We start from the raw sequence: 24508 nt of genomic DNA, 5'->3' as shown, positions 1-24508 counted from the left end.
TTCGGTAGCTGAGTCTGTGCCTCGGATACATTCAGTACCCCAGCGACCAATGATGTATGATTTCAAGTGATGAGACCCAATCTGGAAAACAGTCCTCATCGCCTTCTTTCCCCCCCCCCCCCCCCCCCTTATAGCAGTCATTTCTCATTCTGTACATGAGGTGAGCAAGTGGCACATTGCGCAAGTTTTGCAACACATAATCTGACCCTACTACAATAACTCCCGTTGCTAAAATGTAGAGAAACCTTCTTTTCTTTGCAGTGGTGCGGCACGCACTGCCAATGAGTGGTGCATATCTGGGTCCTTGTTTTGTTTAACAGTATGGTCAGCTTAGAAGGGCACTAGGTGCTTCAGTTTCTGGTTATTTCCAACAGTTTAAACATCTTCTTAGAGAGTGTTGTTGCTCAAATGGGTGCAATTGCTGTTATTTATATGTTTTCCTAGTCTTCCTTGCTTGATTTTGTTTGCGATAAAGTGTCACACATAGTCATTGAAATGTCACTCATAATTTCACTGGAATTATGAAAATGTCACACATAGCAATCTGAAACCTTGGCAGCTTTGGACATGATATTATAAAAATGTAAATGCTTTATTATTTCTCATGCACCCTCTGAATTTCAGAATGGTTATTATGGGGGTGCTGCTGCACAGCACCCCACCCGCCCCTACTTGCACTGCCTATACATTAAAGCACCATGCTTTAATGTCTGCACTGCCAATAAATTAATGTTTGTTGGGGCTATAGTTTGTAACAACACTGCAAATGGACACATTGCAAAATCTCAAATTCCTTCTTCATCTTTGGGGGGTGGACAGAGTCCCCTTTTTGTGTGAATTATATATGTGAACAGTCTAGGTTTTTCAGAGAGTAGCATGATGTTCTGGGCTCTTTTAGCCCAGTTTCATGGGCATTCCATTAAAAAATAGGGTGTAATTTTAATTCGTTGTGAGACAATATAATGTATTTGAGTGACACTTTCTTGCAAGATGAACAAATCCCTTGTCTGTTATATAAATGGTTCACATTACCCTCTGTTCTCCAATTTACTTTTCATAAAACTGATTGTTGTCCAGTTTTGAATGCAGAATTTGCCACTTCTTTTTTTAGCTTGGCCTGAGCATTATCAGATCCTGATTGCCTGCCATTTTAGCCCCGCCCCCGTTAACACGTTAACACCCCCCCACCCCGAATTTAAGACCTAGTTGCGCACCTGCGAAAAGACATTGCAAATTCTGCCTAGGTGATGCCTAAAAACCTACTTCAACCCATTAGACGGAAGACTCAGAATAGACCAATCAGGGAACAGGTCGACGTTCTCGCGGCAGTTTTACTGGTCTTCCAATAATGTCCGTCTCTACCATTTGTTGACGTGCAAGTAGTAAGCAGCGCCTGGTGAAAGGAGCACCTCGCGAAGTGCGCATGTGCAGACAAAGAGTGTCTGAGTGTCCTAGAAAGAGGAAGTATCGCCATGGATCACTCAAGCTTGTTCTGTTAATTCCAACGGAGCATGCGTAGTGGTTTCTTTCTCTGTACTGAGCATGACCGAAATGGTTAACTCTCATTTCTGAGAAGTTTGTCCTTTATTCTCATTCTCGTTTAATTTCTGAGAACAAGGGAGGGTGGACTGATTTTCCCTGTAACATTGAAACAGATAGGATTTTTAAAGAAGAGTTTCCTGTTTGTTTTGGTTGGTCATCGGGAGCGAGAGGGCTGTTTCACAATGGAATCGAGGAAAGATTCACGCGAGGTGAGTAATTAATCATTTTCGAAGCTGTTGCGACTTGTTTCCAACCTGCAGCTCCGTTTTTTTAGGGGTACGTTTCTTTAATTTAGAAAATTCGCTAGTGTATACGCACCATCTGTTCAACCCCAAATAGTGCTAATTGAATCTTTATTTGGTTTCGACTGCATGGTTGCATGTGCTGCAGATGTTCAGGGTTTATTTTGTGTATGATGAACATGGCGGTAAGCGAGACATTTGATGTGTGATAGTGATACATAATGTTGCTCATACTGCATTGCTCCGAGTCCTGGTCTTTCTCTGCCCCTTTAGTGGCCACCCAAGAAGCTGACCCACCCCTTGCCAACCTGCTCTGCACCTTGGTTGAAATCCCGGGTTTCTCTGTTTCTCATATGCCACTCCTATGTTTTACGTGAACCACCTACTACCCAGAGTTGCTTTTGTTGGTTTCAAACCTCTAGTAGTTGATGCTTCCAAGGCCGCAAACACAAATCTTATTTAATGTGCGGGAGCCTAATCAATTAGCCAAGTACGGTTCAAAACATACACACCCACTTACATATATCATTCATTTCATTTCAAAACTTTATTCGATTCAATACAAAGAATCATAAAAGTAAAAGTACATTTACAGACAGTTTAAAATTCATTTTGAAAGACAGTTTTACAGTTTATGGCACTATAAAATTCATTGGCAGATGGAGTCACAAAACCATATTTTTACTTTCAATTAGTTGATTCGGGGAGGTACATAGTTCATTGAGCTAGGGTGTTTTTTAAAAAAAACAAGTAAAAGGAGGATCACGATGCAACAGTATAAAGTGTACATATCAACTGGTCAGTTTCTTGGGGCAAGATTTAGCCATACCGTTTTCTAATCAGGAGTGACACTCGTATAAAATTCAACATTGCACAACAGACTGCAGGGGATGACAGGGATAATAAAAAATCATAACCCTCTTTATAATGGCATGGTTGTTTCCCCTTGAGAATCGGTTTGATAAACCTGATTCTCGGGTCTTTATATAGGGGACAAAAAAGAACAAGATGCATTGTGTTTTGGCTATCTTTGTTGTTGCAGATACAAGGGGGCAGTTTTTCACACCAGCCCCTCTGTATAGGAAATGCAAAAAGAAAATGCAAAGTGTGTAGCCTAAATCTTGTCAAATAAAAACGCCATTGCACATGATTTGTGAAGGTCAGATAAAACTGGTGCTGTAAGACAGCCTTAGGGGCATATGGACTGTCCAGGGAGTTTACAACCGATGATTTCCAATAATGGGTTTTAATTACATTTTTAATATCTCCCTGTATATTTTCAGGGTTGTCAAAGGTATCACCCAAGCCTATTTTATGGAACATTTCGTTTACATAGGATAGCCAGGGGATTTGATTCATGTTTGACAATTTTAGACAGTCCTGGAGGATGTCTTTGGTAAGCTGGAGATCCTCCGATAACCATATTTTGCCCCATAGCAATAAGGGCGAAAGACGAATTATGTCACTCACATAGCTTAGACCTATTTCATTGTGGGCAAATCTGTTTGAGGAGCCTGGTGGAATGGCCAATACACGTTTTAGAAATTTGTTTTCCAAAATCTGTATTGTGTCAGGGCTATCTGTCCCCCAAACCCCTGCCCCGTAGGTAGCAATCGACAAACATTTAGCTTTATACAGAGTTTTTAGATGTATAATAGGTTTTTGGCCTAATTTGCCACAGAAGCGGAACAGTCCCTCTATTGAGCGACTAGCACTCTGGACTCGTATCTTCATTAACGGGGCCCAACTTAGTTTGTGATTAAAAAGGTTTCCCAAGGGGGCGTGGCCAACTGCCGAACATGGCGGCAGCTTAACTCGGGAGCTCCGCAAGGCAATCCGGCCCGCGCAATAATCCGCATGCACATCCGTATACTGACCTGCCTGAAGGGGTGAAATCGGCTCCGGGAACCGAGCGGCGCACAACGAGCCGCTCTCGGCGCAAATCCGACGCCAGGAAGTGCTCCGTCCGCCGACAGCGAGACGAGGCCTACGACGACTCAGCAGCACCGGCCTAACGTACGGAGACAGGCCGACCGGAAGCGCACCTTGCCCGGCCGGAAGAAGTCAGCCTCGGCCGGCGCCCGCTCCTCCCCGCCTGGCGCCCAGTTCCACCACAGCGCTCTCATAACGCTGCACTTGGGAGCGACCTCCGGTCCCACTGAGCCAAGACTTCAAAGATATCAAGGGCGAGCGAGGCCCCGCACAACGTCGAAGCAGTCCTGGATCTGCGCCACTGGGCGGACGCCCAGACAAATACGGCAAGGTAGGACGCCTGGGTCGACGCAGTCCCCCCACAGCACTGAACATTACTCCGGACCACCGTGGGGCAGAAGGGCCGAATACACCGTAGTGGCGCCAGTCCCCGGTTACCCATTGCAGCCCTAGAAGGCGGCGGCGCGACCCACGTGGAGCGGGGAAACAGTGCGGCATGCGAGAGATGCGCACGCCGCCACCAGCACCGCGAGAACCCTTCTGCTGACTCCAACGGCAGCCACAATAAGGCTACACTTCAGGCCGGGATCGACCTGGGCCCTGAGGCTCCCGCTCCTTTACCGACTGCTTAGACGGCGACCACCAAGGGGAAGGCCTACACGGTGGGTGGCCGGGCCGGGAACATTTGAAGGACCGGACACTGTCAACCCAAGCAAGCCAACATGACGGGCAAAAACACGAGGAGCATGACAACGACGCAGGCAAAGCTTGATAAATTCGCCTATGCCCAGAACGGCCACTCACAGGGACCTGGACGGCACTCCGCCGGTGCCTCCTCTGACGCCAATGGCACTGGAAAAGTCACACTGGAAGCCATAATGAGAACTCTCACAGACGTCCAGGCGACGGTAGGCACCATCTCCACTGAGGTGAACCTGCTACGAGCGGATTTTAAGAAAATGTCGGAGAGGGTGTCGCAAGTGGAGGTGGTCACGAAATCCCTCATTGAAGACACTTCAGACCTTCAGGTGGCGATGGAGCGACTAGAAAGGACCACTAAACAACTACAAGAAAAACTGGATGACCAGGAAGGACGCTCGAGAAGAAATAACGTCCGCATCCTAGGCCTTCCGGAATCGGAGGGGAAGGGGGCCATGGACCTGTACATCGAAGACCTCATTAAGACCAAACTGCAACCTAAAGGCCTGTCCGCCTTCTTCTCCATCGAGAGGGCTCATCGGGTCCCGGGGGGTACGCCCAAACCAGGGGCCGCACCGCGACCGGTGCTGGCCAGGCTCTTCAACTTTAGGGACCGGGACGCCATTTTGCAGGCGGCCAGGGTGGCGCCGCCGGTGAAAATCCTGAACTCCACGCTGGCATTCTTCCCGGACTACACGGCCGAGGTGGCCAGGCGTCGAAAATCCTTCAATGAAGTCAAAAAGACGCTGCGAGACAGGGAACTACCCTATTCAATGCTCTTCCCCGCCAAACTGCGGATTGTGGCCGAGGGGAGGACATGGTTCTTCGACAATCCTGAGGTGGCACGAGAATGGCTGGATGGCTGGAGACCGGCGGGCAAGCCTCACCGCCCACATAAAGACCGCCAGGACCGCCGTAATGAGAAGACACCGGAACACCGTGCGGCCAGCCCGGCCACTGAGCAGGGCGCGGCCGGGGGCCTGGAATCCGATCTCGAGAGGGACCCATTTGATTCGGGTCAGCCTAGCAGGGGCTGAATGGCTACACTGGAAGCACCAAGATCTGGACACAGCCCTTGGGACCTTGGGCCGATGGAACTGAGTAGGGCGGGTTTGGCCGGAGCCTGTAGGGGACTCACCAACCCCACAAGCAAGTAAGACTAGATAGGGGGGGGACAAAAGCACTCTGCCAAGTTGGGGATGCGGGCGGGACTTCGTCCGTGGTGCAGGGGAGCAGGGAGGGGGTGGAGGGATGGGAGTTACGAGATTCAAGTTAAAGTTAAGTTTTATGGTCATCATCATTGCAATCTTACAAGGCACGGGAACACTACTCACTATGGGCGGCATGCACCGCCTCCGCGTTCTGGCGTCCTTATCCTGCTGCACATAGAGAACACGGTTCATACACTCAAATGGCACGACATGATCGAGCTACACCCGCATTGGGTACCCCTGTAACGACAATGGTGCCCCCACTGAAGCTCCTTACATGGAATGTCAGGGGGTTGGGGGACAAAATTAAACGGGGTCTGGTGCTGCAAACTGTTAAACGTAATCGATCAGACCTAGTGCTGCTGCAAGAAACACATCTGGCAGGGACCACCTGTAAGGCTCTGAACAGGCGTGGGTACACCATGGCAGTACACTCCGAGTTTACCTCAGGTTCCAGGGGCACCGGGATACTCCTCAGAAACAATTCCCCCTTCTTAGTCACTGGCCACAAGACAGATGATCAGGGACGGTTCGCAGCACTCTCAGGCCAGTGGGAGGGGAGGGCCTTGAATGTGATATCTGTATACATCCCCCCAGCACTGCATGCTACAGCCTTGCCGGCACTTAGCCGATTCCTTATTGATCTCCCAGAGGGGGACATGATCCTGGGGGGTGACTTCAATGCCATCACAGACCCCCTACTAGACACCTTTCCCCAGCGGGATCGCCAAAGAGGGTCTGCCACACTTCCGGGATTCTTGTCAGCGATGGGCCTCACAGACATCTGGCGTCACCTGAACCCTACAGCGCAGCAATACACACACTACTCTGCACCCCACAACAGCCTCTCACGTATTGACTACTTCTTCTTTCTGGGGGTTGGACTGAGCTCTGTGGATAGTATTGATATTCTACCACGAGGAATCTCCGATCACTCCCCGGTCTCCCTTCACATTTCTACCAAAGATTGTAAACGGGCTAGGCTGTACCCGATCTATCCCAATTATCTGCAGGTCCCTACCATTAGGAAAAAACTCAAGTTAACCACCACACACTATTTCACTGAGAACACAGGGTCGGTCACCTCACCCTCAGTTCTGTGGGAGGCTTACAAGACGGTCCTCAGAGGGGCGTCCATATCTGCCATTACTGGGCATAAAAGGGAGTCTAGGGCTACATTGGCCAATCTGGAATTAGCATTACACACGGCGAATACTGCGCATATGGCAGACCCCACCCCAGAGACGCTTCATGAACTACAGCTCCGTCAGCAGCAGCACCAGGCACACCTCACTGTGATCACCAAAGGACACCTCGCGAACACGGCGCACAGAATCTATGATGTGGGCGATAAGGCGGGGAAGATGCTGGCATGGCTGGACAAACGAGGTGGCAGTAACAAGGGGATACACGGGCTCTACGATGCGACCGGCGTGCTGCAAACTCACCCGGAACAAATAATCCAGACTCTAGCTCGCCACTTCCAGGGGATCTACACACCGACACGACCAGTCACTGAGCGGGAGGCCACAGAATCACTTGGTCACATCCCTGTCCCCGTACTCACACCTGAAGCACAGCAGGAACTTGATGCAGACCTCACAGAGGGAGAGGTCCAGTTGGCAATACAGGCGCTGCAGTCAGGCAAAGCCCTAGGCCCAAACGGAATTCCTGTGGAGTGGTATAAGACGATGGACTCTGTGCTGGCCAAGCCCCTCTTAGACATGTATAACGACAGCGCAAAAAAGGCGCTGCTTCCACTCGATCAACGCACGGCCACCATTGTGGCCATCCCCAAACCAACCAAGCCACCAACAGACAGTGCCTCGTACCGACCCATCTCACTGCTCAACGCAGAGGCAAAGGTCCTGGCGAAGCTCCTGGCCAGTCGCCTAACCAAACATCTGAGTACCCTAATACACCCTGACCAATCGGGCTTTATGCCACACAGAAGCACAGCGCTAAATCTACGGAGGGTCCATGGGGTACTGGCGAAGGCGCATCTTCTTACGGAGCAGGCTGTGATACTTTCCCTAGATGCTAAAATGGCATTTGATTTGGTAGAGTGGGAATACCTTTTTGCTGTCCTAACCCGCATGGGCTTCGGGCCCCAATATATGGCATGGGTGCGACTGCTCTACGCCCAACCGATGGCACAGGTGGTTGCAAATGGACGTATATCCTCGACCTTTCCACTGGGGAGGGGAACTAGACAGGGGTGCCCGCTGTCGCCCCTGTTGTTTGCGATAGTACTGGAGCCACTGGCAATCCTACTTAGATCGACGCCGTTATTTCGGGGAATCACTTGGAGCGACGGGTGGGAGGACAAAGTCTCATTGTACGCCGACGACATGTTAGTATACATGACCGGCCCAACTGAGGGGGTCCCCGCCCTATTGGCAATCTGCGATGAACACGGCAGGGCCTCGGGATATACCCTGAACTGGTCCAAGTCTATACTCTATGTCCTTACTGGCCCGGCTCCGGTGCTGCCGGCTAATTGTCCTCTCACAGTAACCACCTCCTCCTTTAAGTACTTAGGTATTTATGTGACGAAGGACTCTAAACAGTTTTATATCGAAAACCTGCAGCCGCCTCTGCAAAGATTGCGTGCTGATGTCCAATACTGGGCGACGCTGCCGCTGACCCTCTTAGGGCGCGCGGCGCTCTATAAAATGATGGCTCTCCCGAGATTTCTGTATGTGCTAGAAAACTCCCCTTATGTGGTTAACCCACAGTATTTTAGACGGGTAGTGGCATTGGTCTCCAACCTGTTGTGGAGTAATGGTCCGGCGCGAATAGCGCAGGCAAAACTGGTGAAGAGCTGGTACGAGGGGGGTATTGCATTACCCAATCTCCAACTATATTACTGGGCGTCACAGCTTAAAGTTATTAATCATTGGATTCACGTTTCACGGGACGACCCCGCATACAAGGCGGACTGGTCGCAACTGGGGACTGATGGCATGCTCTCGGTGCTGTACAACTACCTGCAGGTAAAGACCCTGCTAGGCCCAACACTCCACACAGCGACAATCTGGCATACGGCACAATCACGCCTAGGGTGGAAGGGTAAAATCACCAGGCTGACACCGCTGTGGGACACTAAAACACTGGGTAACCTACGGACCTGTAAGGGATTTGCGAGGTGGGACGACATAGGGATCTCGGTAGTTGGGGACCTCTGGGACAAGGGCACGGTTATTCCCTTCCAGCACCTCCAGCAACAATACGGCCTGGGGCCCACTGAAACGTACCGCTATGTACAAATCCGGCATGCATTACTGCAAGCGATCCCACCGGACACCACACTCCCAGAATCATCGCCACTTGAGGATAGGCTGCTCACTGAATTCATGGAGCAAAAAGCGACCTCACTCACGTACAAAAAATTGATTAACAACATGCCAGATCCCACACACAAACTTAAAGAGAAATGGGTGGACGAGCTGGGCGACATGGATGAAACGGAGTGGAATGAGGCACTGGCCTCGCCGAGGGAAGTGGGCATATCAGCCAGATTCCGCCTGGTGCAGCTCAAGGTGCTACACCGCACCTACTACACTCGCACACTACTCCACAAAATACAGAGAGCGCCACACCCATACTGCCTCAGGGGATGCGGGGAGGAGGGAACTCTCCTACACACGTTATGGGAATGTCCACAAATCAGGGAACTATGGCGTCAGATTATGCGCACAGTCTCTCAGGCCATCAATGTCTCTGTCCTACCGGAACCTCGTAAATGCCTGTTGAACATTTGGGACCCTACGGACTTTAACAGGTATGGACAACTGTGGGTCACCCTAGCAGTGACAGTGGCCAAACGTGACATTGCACAGAGGTGGGGCGCTCCAGAACTGCCGACGGTGGCAGGGTGGATAAGAAACATGGACCTTCTCATGGTAAAGGAGAGAGCAGTGTATGTATTGAGAGCCTGCCCCCGCAAATGGAATAGAGTATGGTTGCCATGGAACGCATACAGGGGTGACCCATGTGAGGCATTGCCGGAGGGTGAGGACTCAATCGGAGGAAGATGAGGACTAGTGGCTATGGATGTGCTAGCATAAACAGGGGAGGGGCTGGGAGGCGGAGGGCATGCACCGCTACTGCAGACGGAATGCTGAATGTGTAAGCCTGTGGGATAGTGTATCTGAACGTACACAAGTATTGGTAAAATGATGACCGTTGTTGGGTTTTTTAGACTTGTTTTCTTTATTCTTATATGTCCCCGCTAATACCATGTATGGGGGAAGTTAGCCTTCTGAATCGAAAAAATATGGGCGGGATGGGCGTCAAGAAGAAGGGGTGAAATTGGGCCTTGTGATACATATGTAGGCTTTCCTGTTTTCAGTTTCTATTTTTGGTAAATTCTGGTGGTGTTTTTTCAGTGTTTTCCAGTGATTTCAATACCTCAAAAAAACAGTGCTTTTCAGTGATTACTCATTTTTCGCGCCATAAAAAACAACTGAAACAGTGTTTTACCGGTGTTTATGGAACACTTCGCTTTTATTAATGCTTGCTTTCTTCATTCACATACAGTTATACAAGTCAAACTTATTGTAGTACACCATACAATAATTCTTCAGTGAGTCCTTGGGGTCATTTGCACTTTCTCTTTCCTTCCCAATATCGTGAAGTGGTGTTTTCCTATATTTTTGGATGGGTATGCCTACTCTGCATTTCATTAGCGTTAGTTGCCGCTCTCATCGTGGCGATGTTTTTTGCGGCAGCTATCACTGAAAAACTGGCAATGTTGGCAGTTTGCACCAGCATTGGAATGGGGCGATGAATCCATTGCCACATTTGACGTGCTAAAGTCCCGATAAATCGGCGATAAGTCCTTGAGAATATGCCCCTAAGCTGCTTCCAGGAGCTGAGCAGAAGTACAAGGAGATAAAGGATACAGAGTCTAAATGTACAACAGAGGGTCATGAGGGAGTAAATATACTTTACATAGTTTACATATTTACATAGCTCCCAGAGGCGCAACTAGAGTCGAAATCAGCAGAGTGTAGCTGTAGGGGCTCTAAGAAGGGATGAAAGAACAATGAAACCTTGTTAACCCCTTCACTGCGGCGGCAATTCCGCCGCAGTGCTATGGGGTGGGGGGGGGTCGCACGGCTCACCTGCGCTTGTGACGGAACCGCTCCGTCACGCACCTCGGGTGAGCTGTGCTAGTGAAGGAACGGTTCCGTCACGAATGCGCCCGCTCAATAGAACGCGCCACGCAGGCGCGAAATCAGCGCCGCGCAGGCGCGACGAGTGGGCCGTGACGGAACCGTTCCGTCACTAGCGCAGCTCGCCTGAGGCGCGTGACGGAACGGTTCCGTCATAAGCGCCAAAGGGGTTAAGTAAATGGTCTTTTAAAGATCTCTAAAGTACCCATGTTCGGGTGCGGCAGACCACAACAGCTCCTCTCCCCCATGTGAGCCAGGCAGGGGGCCTGGTGTTGCTCTGGCCCTTGGGCCAGTCACACCTCGGCTCCCCATATGCCGGACCGGCCCAGAAGCAGTGGTTTCCCCTGACACCTCTGCGCCAGGCCACCACAGGCAGGCCAATGGGGGTGTACATACAAGGGATGTCGGGCCTTCATTCCACCTCGTACCTCAAATTGAGAGTGCTAATACCAGGTATTGAGTTAGGGGAGCATGTGTAGTGAGAGATCCATTGGCTTCCCATGAGAGCTGTTCTTATCACACTCACAAATAATTGCCAGAGAGTGTATCACTGCGTACCTCTTTGCCTAGTGAACATGATAATACTAATATGTGTGGGATCAATTTTGTTTTACTTTTAAACCTCTTTTAATTTCCTACTTTTGCACCTTCTGTCATCTTTTTGCAGTTACTGTACACACTTTGCTTTTTTATTCATGCTTGTGCTTCTTTGTTTTGCTTTTTTATTTTCTTTATTACTTTTCAAATTGCCTATTTACTTTATTTGTTCTTTCTTATTTTTAAATTAACTTGTACCTTTCAAAATACTCTTTCTTTTCTGGCTCCCGTTTCCTTTAACCCATTTTGAAATGCTTTTAACTACACACTGTGTCTTTCTCCATGCCTCTTTCCAAACCATGGTGAGGCATTGTTCTGTAAACGTGCCTGCACCTGTCCCAGTAGATAGTGCCTGCCTAAATGCTAGTGAAGAAATTATCTGTGGAATAACGCTATCCAATGAGATTTATCTGGTCACAATGCACGCATAATGTCAGGGCTACAGATTTCTGATCCTGTTTCTTTTTTTTGCCTTTCATAAAGAAAAAAAAACACAAAGTCATGGCATTACGGTGACATACAGCCTCGCCGGCAGCAGGGCTCGCTCCAGCGCCCATGCACTTCTGAGAACAATTTGTTTAGCTGCACACTGTCTCTTTGACCTGGCTGCAAATGTTACCTCTTTTCCTATCAAAAACACAGCAGGGCGGACCATCTGCTCTGAACGGCCTCCCGCAGCGCCCCTCTCGGCTGATGGTTTGTACAGCTACAGGCCACAGCCCTTTGCTAAAGATTCCACAGTGATTCGTCTGATGAGTGAAAACAAGTGTAAAGTGAAGTGTAAAAAGGTCACACCCACTTGGCGACGTGAATGGCCTCAAGGCACCATTTTTGTCAGATAAGCCCAAATTTCCCACCGTAATGGTAATCAACTTGACGACCTCAGAAGGATCAAAAGGATGACGGAATTTCACCCTCTGACTTGCACGTCACACACAGGTGTTAGCAGCGAGCGTTTAAGTAACTGGGCCATTTTTCGTAAATAGGCCAGCACTTGAATTGATATGTAGATTCTGCACCACAGTTTTATGTACTAATTGCGGCCACTTAGGGATCCTGGTGTTGAACAATGGTATTTTAAACAATGCCAGCCTGGGCAGGTCACTGCTGATAAAATCTGAAGGCTGCAGAGAACAAACTGTTAATGGCCGCCTTCCTGGAATCCTAAATATGTTCCATGTTGAATGAATGCGCTTGCCTCGGAGAGTTTAATGGCCAGAGGTATGAGACAGAGGAGGAAGCACCCCAATAACATTGCCAGGGAAATCAAGCAGACCACCAGCAACCCGCTCATGCTTAATGGATTTAGCGCCTGGAGCGCGCAGTGCTCTGCCACCACATGCTGCGATCAGTGAATAGGTGTTAAAGACAAGTGGCGAGCAGGGGAGTAGTTGCGGAGTCAGATGCAGTTTAAGGACTCATGGCGAGTGCTTCCACGCCACTGGCATGGTTAGCATCTCCTTCTCTTCAGGTTCCTATCAAACATCAAGGAAGGCCTGGTGTCTCCCTGGGCAGGATTATGTAGAGGTTAACCCCATTCCCATTGTCCCTCCCGGAGCGCCCGTTAGTCTACGTCCCCTGTGTTGTAACATTCTCCTGCCACTCACGCTACCACAGTTTCCATTAGATGCCCCAGGCAGCGCCAGCCAGAATGTTTCTGAAGTACATTTTCTGTTCTATTTTGTGACAAATACATTGGCTATTCCTCTACGAGATAGAGTGATTAAGATCCGTTTTTCTTTTTCCTTTAATTTGATGCAGCGCTGTACGCTCCATAACTGTCCTGCCTGCCATGTCACTGTTCTCGAGGATGCCTGGCCCCTCCCCGGGCTGTCAGGGAGCTCGCGGCTGCAGTGTCCCCCCTCGCCTGCCTTTCTCTGGCTGTCAGTTAGCTCGGGATAGCTGAAATACAGCTCCTCACCTTTTTCCTAGTTACCGTGTATGTGAGCTCAAATGTGCAGCCCCCCCTTCTCTAGCCCTCTCTGGTGCCAGCCTCTTTTGCTACCCCGGTACTTTGGAGACTCCAACCGGCGTGCTCTTAGATCACGAGTCTGCCTCTGTACTCACGCGCTGCTGCTGCTCCTCTCTAAGATTTTCTTTCACGTCGCTCTTCGTGCCTCTAGCGGCAGATTCCGCCATACGATGTTGTGAGTTTTGTGTTGCAATGCTTTGGCTCCATCATGTGGCCAAACAGTGCAACACCTATGAAAATCAGTGACACTCGGTTTAAACCGGGTCACCTGATTTTCTTCCAGTAGTGTATTGTCGGTCAGAGTCGGTTTTAACCGAAAACCGGAAAGCCTATACATATGTCTGTTTATTCACTTCTTAACTACTGGGCCTTACATGGAAATGATAAATGTTGATACAATCTGTGTTAAATCCTTTCCCCACCGGGGGATCATAATACTGTTATGTCGCTGCAACTACAAAATGCCGATATGAATATCTCTTCTAAACTCCTGACAATAAAGAATTTTCAAAAAAAAAAAAGGTTTCCCAAATAATTAAAATTTTCAACCTTGTCAATGACGGAGTTACTTACTACAAACTTTCTGCTCTTGGTGCCCTTAGGGCCACAGACCATAATAAAAGATTTAGCAAAATTTACTTTAAGGTCTAGGTCCAACATAAATTTATGAAAGGCATCGAGGCAATGCTGCATACTGTTTGCTGTAAGTGTCATGAGTACCGTATCATCGGCATAGGAAAGCATTGGAATGCTTCTGCCATTAATTTTTGGAAAATCGTGACAGTGGTCCAACAAGTATTTTTCCAAGCCATTTGTGTATACAAGGAATAAAAAAGGAGCTAATATGCATCCTTGACGGACGCCCTCAGTCGAGAGAATAGACTTAGTTTTCTCTCCTCCTGGTCCAAACCTTATGGCCACAGTGGTAGATTCGTGAAGTCTGCGAAGCAGAGTGACCAAGGGTTCCTCGAAACCCATGACCTCCATCATTTGCCATAACTTGCTACGACACACAGTGTCGAAAGCACTTGAGAGGTCCATAAAAGCAAGATGGATTGAAGATTTTCTTGCCTTCGTGTATTTCCCAATAATTAGGGCCAGGTTAAGGCACTGTTCAACAGTGCCTTTGCCTTTTCTGAATCCATATTGGGAATTCACAATGAGGCCCACCGAGTCCGCCCATGATTCTAGTCTTGCTAAAATAACCCTGCCCAAGATCTTGCATGATGCATCAATTAATGAAATTGGGCGATAGCATCGGGGGTCTGATCTATCGCCCTTCTTAAAAATTGGCACCACCACTGCCTCCTTCCATGATGCCGGAATATGGCTAGTGACAACTGCTTTAAAAACATTCAACAACACTGGTGCCCAGACCTTGACGTTGTGCTTAAAAAAGTCCAAGGGTACTCGATCGGGGCCGGGTGCTTTTAGTGGTGTGCCCTTCAATAGAGCATCCTCCACTTCTTGCAGGGTCAGCGATGAACTCAGGGAAAGAGAAGATTGGGGAACCACAGATACCCTTGCATCTTCTGACAATAGCTCATCCGATTGGATTTTATGTGGGTTAAAAATGTTCCCAAAGTGGGTTTCCCATGATTCACAATCAATCTCCATCACAATGTTGTCCATACCATTATTTGCAAAAAGGGGGCGATTGATGACTTCCCAGAAAAGCCTGCTATCTTTTAATTCCGTGGACTTTTCTAGATCTTCCCAGGCTTGATTTTTTAAGTCCAACTTCCTTGATTTAATAGCTTCTTTGTAGGCCAGTCTAGCAGCTCTAACCGATTCTATGTCCCTGGGTTTTTGTTTTAATGCTGCTTTCAGCAATCTATGCGTTGCTGAACATGCAGCATCAAACCATCTGGGGCCTAACTTTTTATTTTTTCCAATTGGTTTTATGAGGCGTTCTGCTACATGACCACATAAAGATTCAAAGTTACCTATAACCTCTTCTGGACTGGTTGTAGGTATGAGACATGCCTCATATTCAGCACTATATCCATTTAGGATCTCTGCCTCAAGACCCACCGCATCTATTTTGCCCCATTTAAGGGTAATACCTTGATTTCTACTATACTTTACCGGTTGCTCCCAAACAGAATGTTTGGATTTAACAGGACAAGACAAGGTTAAAATTAGAGGATTGTGGTCACTGGCAGCATTAGGGATTACTTCCAGCTTATCAACATAGCAAAAGTGCCCACTAGAGACAATTACAAAATCAATAAAACTCATAGTACCTCTGGTTCCCTGAAACGTCGGTATAGGAACAGAATTTGGACCAACCCAGGGCTCCACTATGCATAAATCATTTAAAATAATGATGTTATTTAACGCATCCCCCTGGGGTGTGTGTTTAAAATGTAACAGTGGTTGATCGTGTGAATCTGTCAAACCACACACCTTTGAATCCCCATGGGCGCATAGTGAGCAATTAAAGTCTCCCAACCAGATGACAAATAGTTGGGGTCGTTCTTGGCGTGCCCTGGCTATGGCCTTTTCCAATTCTGAAATTACGGTTGTCTCATTATTGTCAAAGATGTTGTAGTACCAATTAATCAGCAACAGAGGTTCAGGAAACAGATTGTCCAACATTAACACTTGAAACCACGGTGAGTCAACTATTATAGAAGTTGCAAGTTTGCATAATTTTAAGGAGGTTGCTGTCATTAGGCCACCCTTTGCCCTACCCATTTGTGAGGGTGTTGCTAGGGTGTTAAAGGCTTGAAAACCCTCCATACTTTGGGCGGTTCGGCTCCATGTTTCCTGCAGGCACAAGATGTCACAATCACCCACAAAGTCCAGCCATGCCTCATCCTCCAGTCTTGATGCGAGTCCAGCAATGTTCCAAGAAATTAAACCCATTCTTTGATCATTTTTATTTTTCCTGTCTGGTTCGGGTAAAACATCCAGGTTATGCCTAAAAAGGATTGGACTTAAATCGCATTCTTTGGTAGGAGATGCCTTGAGAACTTGGGCATTAGAGGTGCGATCATCACCAGTGGAAGCAATCTCCCATGAGTTGTCGTTTCCACTATCCCCCTTCTCCATCTGACTGAGCTCTCCTATTACTAGATTGTTAATGATACTAGGAGGATTTTGTGATGGTCAATCTATCTCTTCCATGCCTACAAGTGGGTCGAAGCGATTTCTTAAAGGAACATTATTTAGGGGCCATCCTACATAGTCCTCCCCTTGGTATCTTGGTCTTAGGTCATTGTGCCAAGTTTGCAGAGAGTAGTTGTTGCTATGAGTTGGACCCCAAGAGAAGGCATCACTCTGTTGCGGGGGTCCCCAGTTATTTTGGCTAGGCCATATGGCCTTATTTCTGCGGGCCCACACAGGATACATTTCATTGTTGAATGCCTGCCTAGCGTTGTTATAAGGGAGAGTTTGGGGTACAAAGCTCAAGTTTGGGTAGAAATATTCCAGACCTATACACTGGATATCCCAAACTCTAGCAAATCCCGGTTTGCTGCAGATGATATCTTTTACCCAGGTGTTACTAAAGTTAATCAAGATGCAATCCCCCTCGAGATCCTTCTCACTCGGGCCCACCCAGGGGACTCTACGTACACTAAGTATGTTTGTTTTAGAGCCAGGGGGAAGTGGTCTGTTAACATTGAGCCAATGTGTTATTTTGTTTCTTAGTTCCTGAGTTGATTCCGTTTTATTAGGAAGAAGTAGGGGTACTCCAGTAAGTATGACCATAAAAGGGGCTGAGTCTGGGGGCAAGTTCAAAGGTGGTGGTTTCTTTCTGTGTACTCTCTCGTTATCGTTTTTTGCGGGCCCCTGTAAAGATGTTTGTTTGGGCCCTTGTGTAGTTCCCTGTTTAAGGGTAGTGGCTTCTGTTGTTGGTGCTACATTACCCGTTTTTTGGCTAGAGGTCCCTGCAGTATCCACCACAGCAGGTTTAGAACGAGGTTGTGGTATAGGCTTTGTTCGAACTAGAGGGACCGGTACCACCTTAGGATTACTAGTTGTAGGTGTTTTAGAATTTTTATTCGTGTTTTTGTTCTCTCCCCCCTTTTTTGGATCACTATTGCTAAGATTGGCAGTTTTATTCTTATTATTTATACCCCCCTCTTCAGGTGATTTATTCTTAGTTGCTAGAGTTTCAAGAGATTTGGTATTGAGGGAAATGATGTGTTCCAGTTGATCTAGTTTTAGATTGACAATCTGAATTTTCTCTAAGACAGGTAACAAGAGCATCTGGACTAGTTTTTCAATTTCCCCCAGAAGACGGTCATTATTGTTGGCATTGAAAGAGAAAATTTTCTGTCCCACATCAGCTGATTGGGGGCCCTTTTGCTTAGTAGGAATTGTCTGGGTTTTAGATGGTGCTGGCTTCGCTATCTTAGATCTTGCTCCTTTCCTATGGGTGCCACCTCTCTTACGTTTGTTTGGATTTTGAGGTTCCCGCTCAGAAACCACTATCTGATCTTGTGTGCGGATGGGCCCATTATTAATTGATTTACTCAAGATGCTATCTACTGCATTTTCCCCCGTAATGTCTGGTGAAATAGGTATGGGAGTGAGTATGGGTGCTTCGACTTGGGAGTCCCCTGGATCAGCTACCAAGGCTGTCTGTGAATCAGAAATTATCACTAAGTTTGGGCTGGCCTCCAGGTTACTATCAGAGCAGGCTACACTTTGCTCAGGAGTAGGTAGTTTGTTGGGGGTAGTTTTCGATGCAATATCTCCCAATGATGAGCGTTTACCTGTAATTAAATCAAGTGACAAACGCTTTTCTGTGAGGGCAATTTCCTTTTCTAAAATTACAGTTGCCCGACATATAAAGTCGTCCAGAGTTCCAGTGGCTTTGCCATTGTTCGTTTTTACGGTGATCTGTCTGCCCTTCCCTGAGCGCAGGGACATCATGAGAGTTATGAAAAAAGGTGCTACTTGTAGTGCAGAAACTTATGACTAGACAGTTACAAATAGAGAATGGAAAATCTGGGATCACTGGAGAAAGGGAGGTAGCCCCGTCCCGGCCTTGTTCGACCTTGGACGGCCTTAGACGGCCCCGCCCTTGTCCCGGGCTTCTCCCGGGCGCTCCCGCGCTGCTGGCAGCTCAGTTGGTAATATAGTAGCAAAGGGGAGGAGTCTACGGGGGTTATATGGAAATCTCTGTGGAATATGAGGCAGGTGGGGCTGGGCGGGGCGGTCAGGGAGAGCGGGCCAGCTGGAATCGGCCTGGGCAACCCGGGACTCTTGGGAAACTGAGTCCGGGTTGCTGCTCGCTGCCCTGTCACACACTCACCGCCCAACACGTGCAGTTGCCTCTGAGAGCTCCCTCCTGCGACGCGGGACCCGCGAAGCGGGTTCCGCTAGCTGTGGCTGGAAAAGGTCCGTGGCAGAAAATGGTCCGTGGCAGCAAGAGGTCAGCAGGCGTCCTTACGAATCCCAGCGAGGTTGCAGCTCTCTGCGGAATATGAGGCAGGTGGGGCTGGGCGGGGCGGTCAGGGAGAGCGGGCCAGCTGGAATCGGCCTGGGCAACCCGGGACTCTTGGGAAACTGAGTCCGGGCCGCCGCCCGCAGCCCTGTCACACACTCACCGCCCAACACGTGCAGTTGCCTCTGAGAGCTCCCTCATGCGACGCGGGACCCGCGAAGCGGGTTCCGCTAGCTGTGGCTGGAAAAGGTCCGTGGCAGAAAATGGTCCGTGGCAGCAAGAGGTCAGCAGGCGTCCTTACGAATCCCAGCGAGGTTGCAGCTCTCTGCGGAATATGAGGCAGGTGGGGCTGGGCGGGGCGGTCAGGGAGAGCGGGCCAGCTGGGATCGGCCTGGGCAACCCGGGACTCTTGGGAAACTGAGTCCGGGTTGCTGCTCGCAGCCCTGTCACACACTCACCGCCCAACACGTGCAGTTGCCTCTGAGAGCTCCCTCCTGCGACGCGGGACCCGCGAAGCGGGTTCCGCTAGCTGTGGCTGGAAAAGGTCCGTGGCAGAAAATGGTCCGTGGCAGCAAGAGGTCAGCAGGCGTCCTTACGAATTACATTTATCGTCCTTGGAAAATGTAGTGGCTATTAAGAAATGAGATGGACCATTTCCACGGTCCGTATAATTGGAACAAAAACGAAATAATACCGTACATATATCATCGACATTTGTAGTTTTAAATGGAGTCAATGATGAGAGTTTAGGAAGATTTCAACACCTTTTATTTATCTTAAGAGATTATTGTGATCTGATCATCTTTAGTCAGTTCACAGAAATCTCAATAAAAGATTAATTATTGGCATAAAAAATGAATGCACAATGTTCCATAAAGGAAGAATAGATAAACTAGCTGAAAGGCCTAACAAGGTAGAAACCATGAAGAGTCCTTTAAGGGAAAGAGAATGAGTGAGACAAACTTCCCATGAAGGGTATTTCTGTAAACTCAGCAGAGTTCCCTACAGCTGCAGTAGCAACCGTATGCAAGACCAAGATCTCTGCTGTAGCATCAATGAAATAAAGGTCAATAAAATAGGAGAAGGTAAATAACCTTAGTAGTAGCTCTCGGTAACAAGCAAAGAATCAACTTTCCATAAAGAAGAGTCGCCAGATAGAATCAGCACTGGGTCAAGAACGGGATCAGTATTTCCTTCAGCATCACCCTCAGCACCTATATATACAGTGGCGACTCCCCCATTGGGGTATCGGGGCGTCGCCCCACTGCTTTCTCGCAGTGTGAGAAGCAAAAACATGAAATGGTAAAACTACCATTTCATGTTTCTGCTTCTCGCACGGCGAGAAAGCAGAAATACCCAGAGTGCCTGGTTGGGGGCCGGTGGGTGGGCGTTCCTCCTTGAGTACATGGGAGGCGAGGCTAGCCCACTGTCTTTGGTGCTAACTGACTGTTCTGCCCCAGGGCCAAAGCAGTCATTCGCAGTTGGGCACTCTCATTTTCTCTATGTAGGCTGCCTACATAGAGAAAATGGCTCCCTGGCCTACAGGCGCCCAGCTGGGCGCCGGCCGCACCAATCACTACCCTGCTATTGCAGCGTTGTGATTGGCTTAGGGGAGCGGGAGGGAGGCTCCCTAGGTTAACGCAGGACCGGCCAGGAGCAGCAGGAGGGGTGGCGTGTGATCCGGAGGAAGAAGTGAGAGGAAGGTATTGGGGAAATTTAGTTTTAATTGTATTTCATTGCTGTCCTGCTCCCCCACAGCTGCGCAAACCCCCTCCCGTCTTGCTGGCCATGACTGCGTGCAGGCCGAGAACCTCTTCTGGCCACTGGTGTTGTAAAGTGCGCAGGTCGAACCTTTTGGCAAGCGAGTTCACCAGCGACGAATTTAAAACCTTCCGGCTGGGTTTGCTCATTTTTCCCACTTACTCAGGGAAACACGAAGGATGCTGCTGCCGAGTTTCCTGATAACGAAGAACAAAAAAATATGCTTCGCTAATTTGAATGTAGTCTTTCTGTAAATACCTCCATGGCTCTTGAAAGTGCAACTTCACAACAATTCTCCGGGCACATTTCGTGCATCTAGATGAAAGTGCCTATAGTCAAGGAAACCGGGCCCCTAACAAAGAGCTTGCCCTGGAGTTGTCTCCCAAACTGTTTAAGAAGAGCGAAAATAGTGAGGGGGCCTTTACTTTGAATCCTAAATACATTATCCTCTCTGACGTCAGCGAAGGAGAGGACAGGGCTAATTGAACAGCATGGAATTTGACAGCTTGAGGACTGTGAGCCTATAAGAAGCAATGCTCTCGCAACCACATAACAATGTAAAAACAAGCAATTGTATCATAAACAGTAATAACAAGTAGGTAGCGAACAAAAGCAGATCTTTGTGTTTATATTCCTTTTCAAAAGATGTTTATTGGATCCCCATTCAGCTGACACGTGTTTCGTCGTGTTCAAAGTGGAGTCAACACGACTCTTCAGGGCTGGTGGGGAGACCCAAACGTCAGTGGGTCGATGCGAAAAGTGAATACTACTGGTAGAAGAATCCTGGGTATGCGTTGCTGAGTGTTCAATAAAGTTAATTGAAGAAAACCCCTACTCCGGGTTTGGAGCGACAAGTTGGTCTTCTATGATTAATTCTCAAGCCAAGTGTGGCTCATCAGTACCAAAATCAGACTAGACACGTGTTCCAAGGACGGAAGTCCGTCCTTGGAACACGGCGACCGGGAACACACAGAGGAGGGATACCGATCTACAGTTCGAAAATCCACAGAGGGCTCTAACTACCAACCAGGTTTAACTCTTTCATTTTGGATCCCCTCCCGGTACAGTCAGACACCTACACGTTTCTAGTCTGATTTTGGTACTGATGAGCCACACTTGGCTTGAGAATTAATCATAGAAGACCAACTTGTCGCTCCAAACCCGGAGTAGGGGTTTTCTTCAGCATTGCATTGCTTCTTATAAATTTGTGAAAGTCTTGTAGATTTTCGTTAGAACGGTTTAGGGCTTTCCCGTTTGCTCTTCACGCACCACGCCTAAGATACTTTTTCCCTACGGAACCTAACGTAGACTCGAGGTAGAGCGCCCCACATATCTGAAGTTCTAAAAACCCCATTAGCTTTTTCCCTGAGGACTGTGAGCGACCCGAGGGGCCTCTCAGTGCACCGGGGCTTTGCCAACCATATGCCTGCTATGCGATAGTGGAGCTTAAAAATAATGAGGGATTCTTAAGGGGAACCTACATTTAGAGCTCCGAATGTTTAGGTGTCTGTTTTCATTTGAATGGGCAGACAGCCAGAGAAAATAAAAGAAGTCGCTGTGTAGTAAATGAAGTGAAGACCACCTGCTTTCAGAGACAGAAATAGGGAGCGGGGGAGATTTACCTTCCATAACAAAACACAGCAGAGATCAGCAGTAAAGCTACAGTATGTTTAACTTTGTTTTAGTCAGTCATGTTTATCAGCATCATAGTCTAGGGATGCACCCGGTTTGCGTTTTTACAGTTAAAAAGCATACCTACATAACCTACATGAAATAAATCGTCGAAGACCAGGGTCAAGGAATTACTTCAGTGTAAAGGAAATGCCACCAATCTTGCCTAACATTGTGAAAAATCTGAGGCTGAACTTTGATTTACTGCTGTAGACCAAGCAACTTTCAATTTAAGGCTGTCATTAAACATACTCCGAGGAAGGCCTGTGCTTCATATTCACACACAAGGCTGTACAAACCTTTGCCTCTGCAATGCAGCCTGCACAGCTGCAAACTCACCCTCTCTAGGGAGTGACATTCACTCTCGATGTCTTACACCCTCTCACCCACTAACCTGCTTTCTCATCCTCTTGCTTCTGGGTGAAACAGACACGAGCTGCAATGCAGAACAGGGATTTAGAACAGAAGGGGCTCCAAACAATATTAAATCTGTTTAAAAAGCGCAGTTTGTCACGGAAGTGACAAGATATAAACTTCCATCCTGTCGCCCTTTCTCACCTCCTTAATTGCATATCACCAGGAAAATTCCATTGTGGTACAAAGAGGGGCGAGCGGGACATGCTCCCCAAATGTAATCCATGAAACAGTTCTCCACTTTGCTAGGAGCCCCCATCCCTGCAGGGCGGCTTCGTATGAACAGGCGAGGAGTCTCCTGTCCTTCAAAACCACACACAAGAAGAAATGTCGAGGCTTGAAGTCCGTGAACTTCAAGCTTTATTTCAAGTGCACAGAGGCAGCATTCTGCTCTTTCCCTGGCGCGTTTCGACAAATAAATGCTTTGTTCACAGGTGAGCTAAAACATGGTGCTTGATATCATTGGCCTTAAATACCCTGCACACGTGACCTCAGTTATCAGCATACATCATCCATGATGCACCATGATTGTGAATACAAGATCTGTCGCCACATTTTTTCTTGTGTGTGGTTTTGAAGGACAGGATACTCCTCGCCTGTTCATACGAGGCCGCCGGACGGGGGCTCCTAGCAAAGTGGAGAACTGTTTCATGGATTAAATTTGGGGAGCATGTCCCGCTCGCCCCTCTTTGTACCACAATGGAATTTTCCTGGTGATATGCAATTAAGGAGGTGAGAAAGGGCGACAGGATGGTAGTTTTCATCTTGTCACTTCCGTGACAAACTGCGCTTTTTAAACAGATTTAATATGGCAACATTGAGCTGAACTGCTATTTATTTTGGAAGCCTTCCTGTGCAACTCGTGACTGTTTGAAATCATGCTGCACCTTTGAAATATAAAAAAAGCACTTTGCTATTATTTCTTGTTATCGAGCTGAACACTGATGACGGATCTTGTATTCACAATCATGGTGCATCATGGATGATGTATGCTGATAACTGAGGTCACGTGTGCAGAATGCTGCCTCTGTGCACTTGAAATAAAGCTTGCAGTTCACGGACTTGAAGCCTCAACATTTCTTCTTGTGTGTGATAGATATAGATATATATATATATATATATATATATATATATATATATATATATATATATATATATATATATATATATATATATATATATATATACACGAAAATTCGTCAATGGCCAAAGCAGCCGCCTCAGACCAACACTCCAACACTGACGAAGGAACAGACCCAGTTTTAGGTGCTTTAATCGAGGTGTTTTATTTCCAGCAAGCCTGCCGCCGCCATAACGCGTTTCGCCTTTCACAGCTTGATCACATGGCCAGTTGCTGAGAGCCAATGCCATACATTTTAAAGTGCTAGTGCGCGCGCAATTTTCACAAAGTATTCAACAACATAGAAAAAATACTTCATCCTCATGCGGTAACATTTGTATGCAAAGTTATATACATACCATGTTAAAAGTACAAGTGGCTTAATTTATAAAATATATAAATATATATTTACACATTAAAAACCACAAAAGATTTTGAATAACTGTATGAATACAAGTTATTTTAAAGGTGAACGTGAACCAGCAAGAATTGTTCTTAAATTCACAAGGTTAAGTTGTTCACATAATTACTCTCTCCCCAAATGTACAAGGCACTGAGCAGAAGAAATAAAGCCCACAGTGGGCACAGAACCTTGTGAAACTGCACTACAATACTACACATTTCATTCTGACATTGGCAAAGATTGAGTGTTAAGTAAATGAGATTTCTTAAAGTGCTCGTGCTTTGTGCTCAAAATACAACTTAAAAGAAAAGAAATCAATAATGAATCAAGAAAACATGTTGTGTTCAACCTATGGTCATAACC

The 24508-nt window shown here is 47.6% G+C and overlaps 1 protein-coding gene across 3 annotated transcripts in view; it reads left to right on the top strand.

Annotated features, from left to right (window-relative positions):
- Nucleotides 1-24508, top strand: part of LOC147732765 (uncharacterized) — a 428345-nt gene that overhangs the window by 242 nt on the left and 403595 nt on the right. The window contains exon 1 of one of the 3 annotated variants that reach the window (XM_086957328.1): nt 1361-1751. The exons of 1 other annotated variant lie outside the window; for it this stretch is intronic. In XM_086957328.1, coding sequence (XP_086813454.1) covers nt 1725-1751 — 27 coding nt within the window. In that variant the 5' untranslated portion in view covers nt 1361-1724. Of the gene's footprint in view, nt 1-1360; nt 1752-24508 lie in introns of those variants that run through there. One more of the 3 variants, XM_086957329.1, reaches the window with a different exon arrangement.

This window comes from Lissotriton vulgaris, chromosome 2_1, assembly GCF_964263255.1.
Source record: "Lissotriton vulgaris chromosome 2_1, aLisVul1.2, whole genome shotgun sequence".
Classification (NCBI taxonomy): domain Eukaryota; kingdom Metazoa; phylum Chordata; class Amphibia; order Caudata; family Salamandridae; genus Lissotriton; species Lissotriton vulgaris.
The sequence above is the reverse complement of the archived record's forward strand: the minus strand, read 5'-3'. Positions and strand labels throughout refer to the sequence as shown.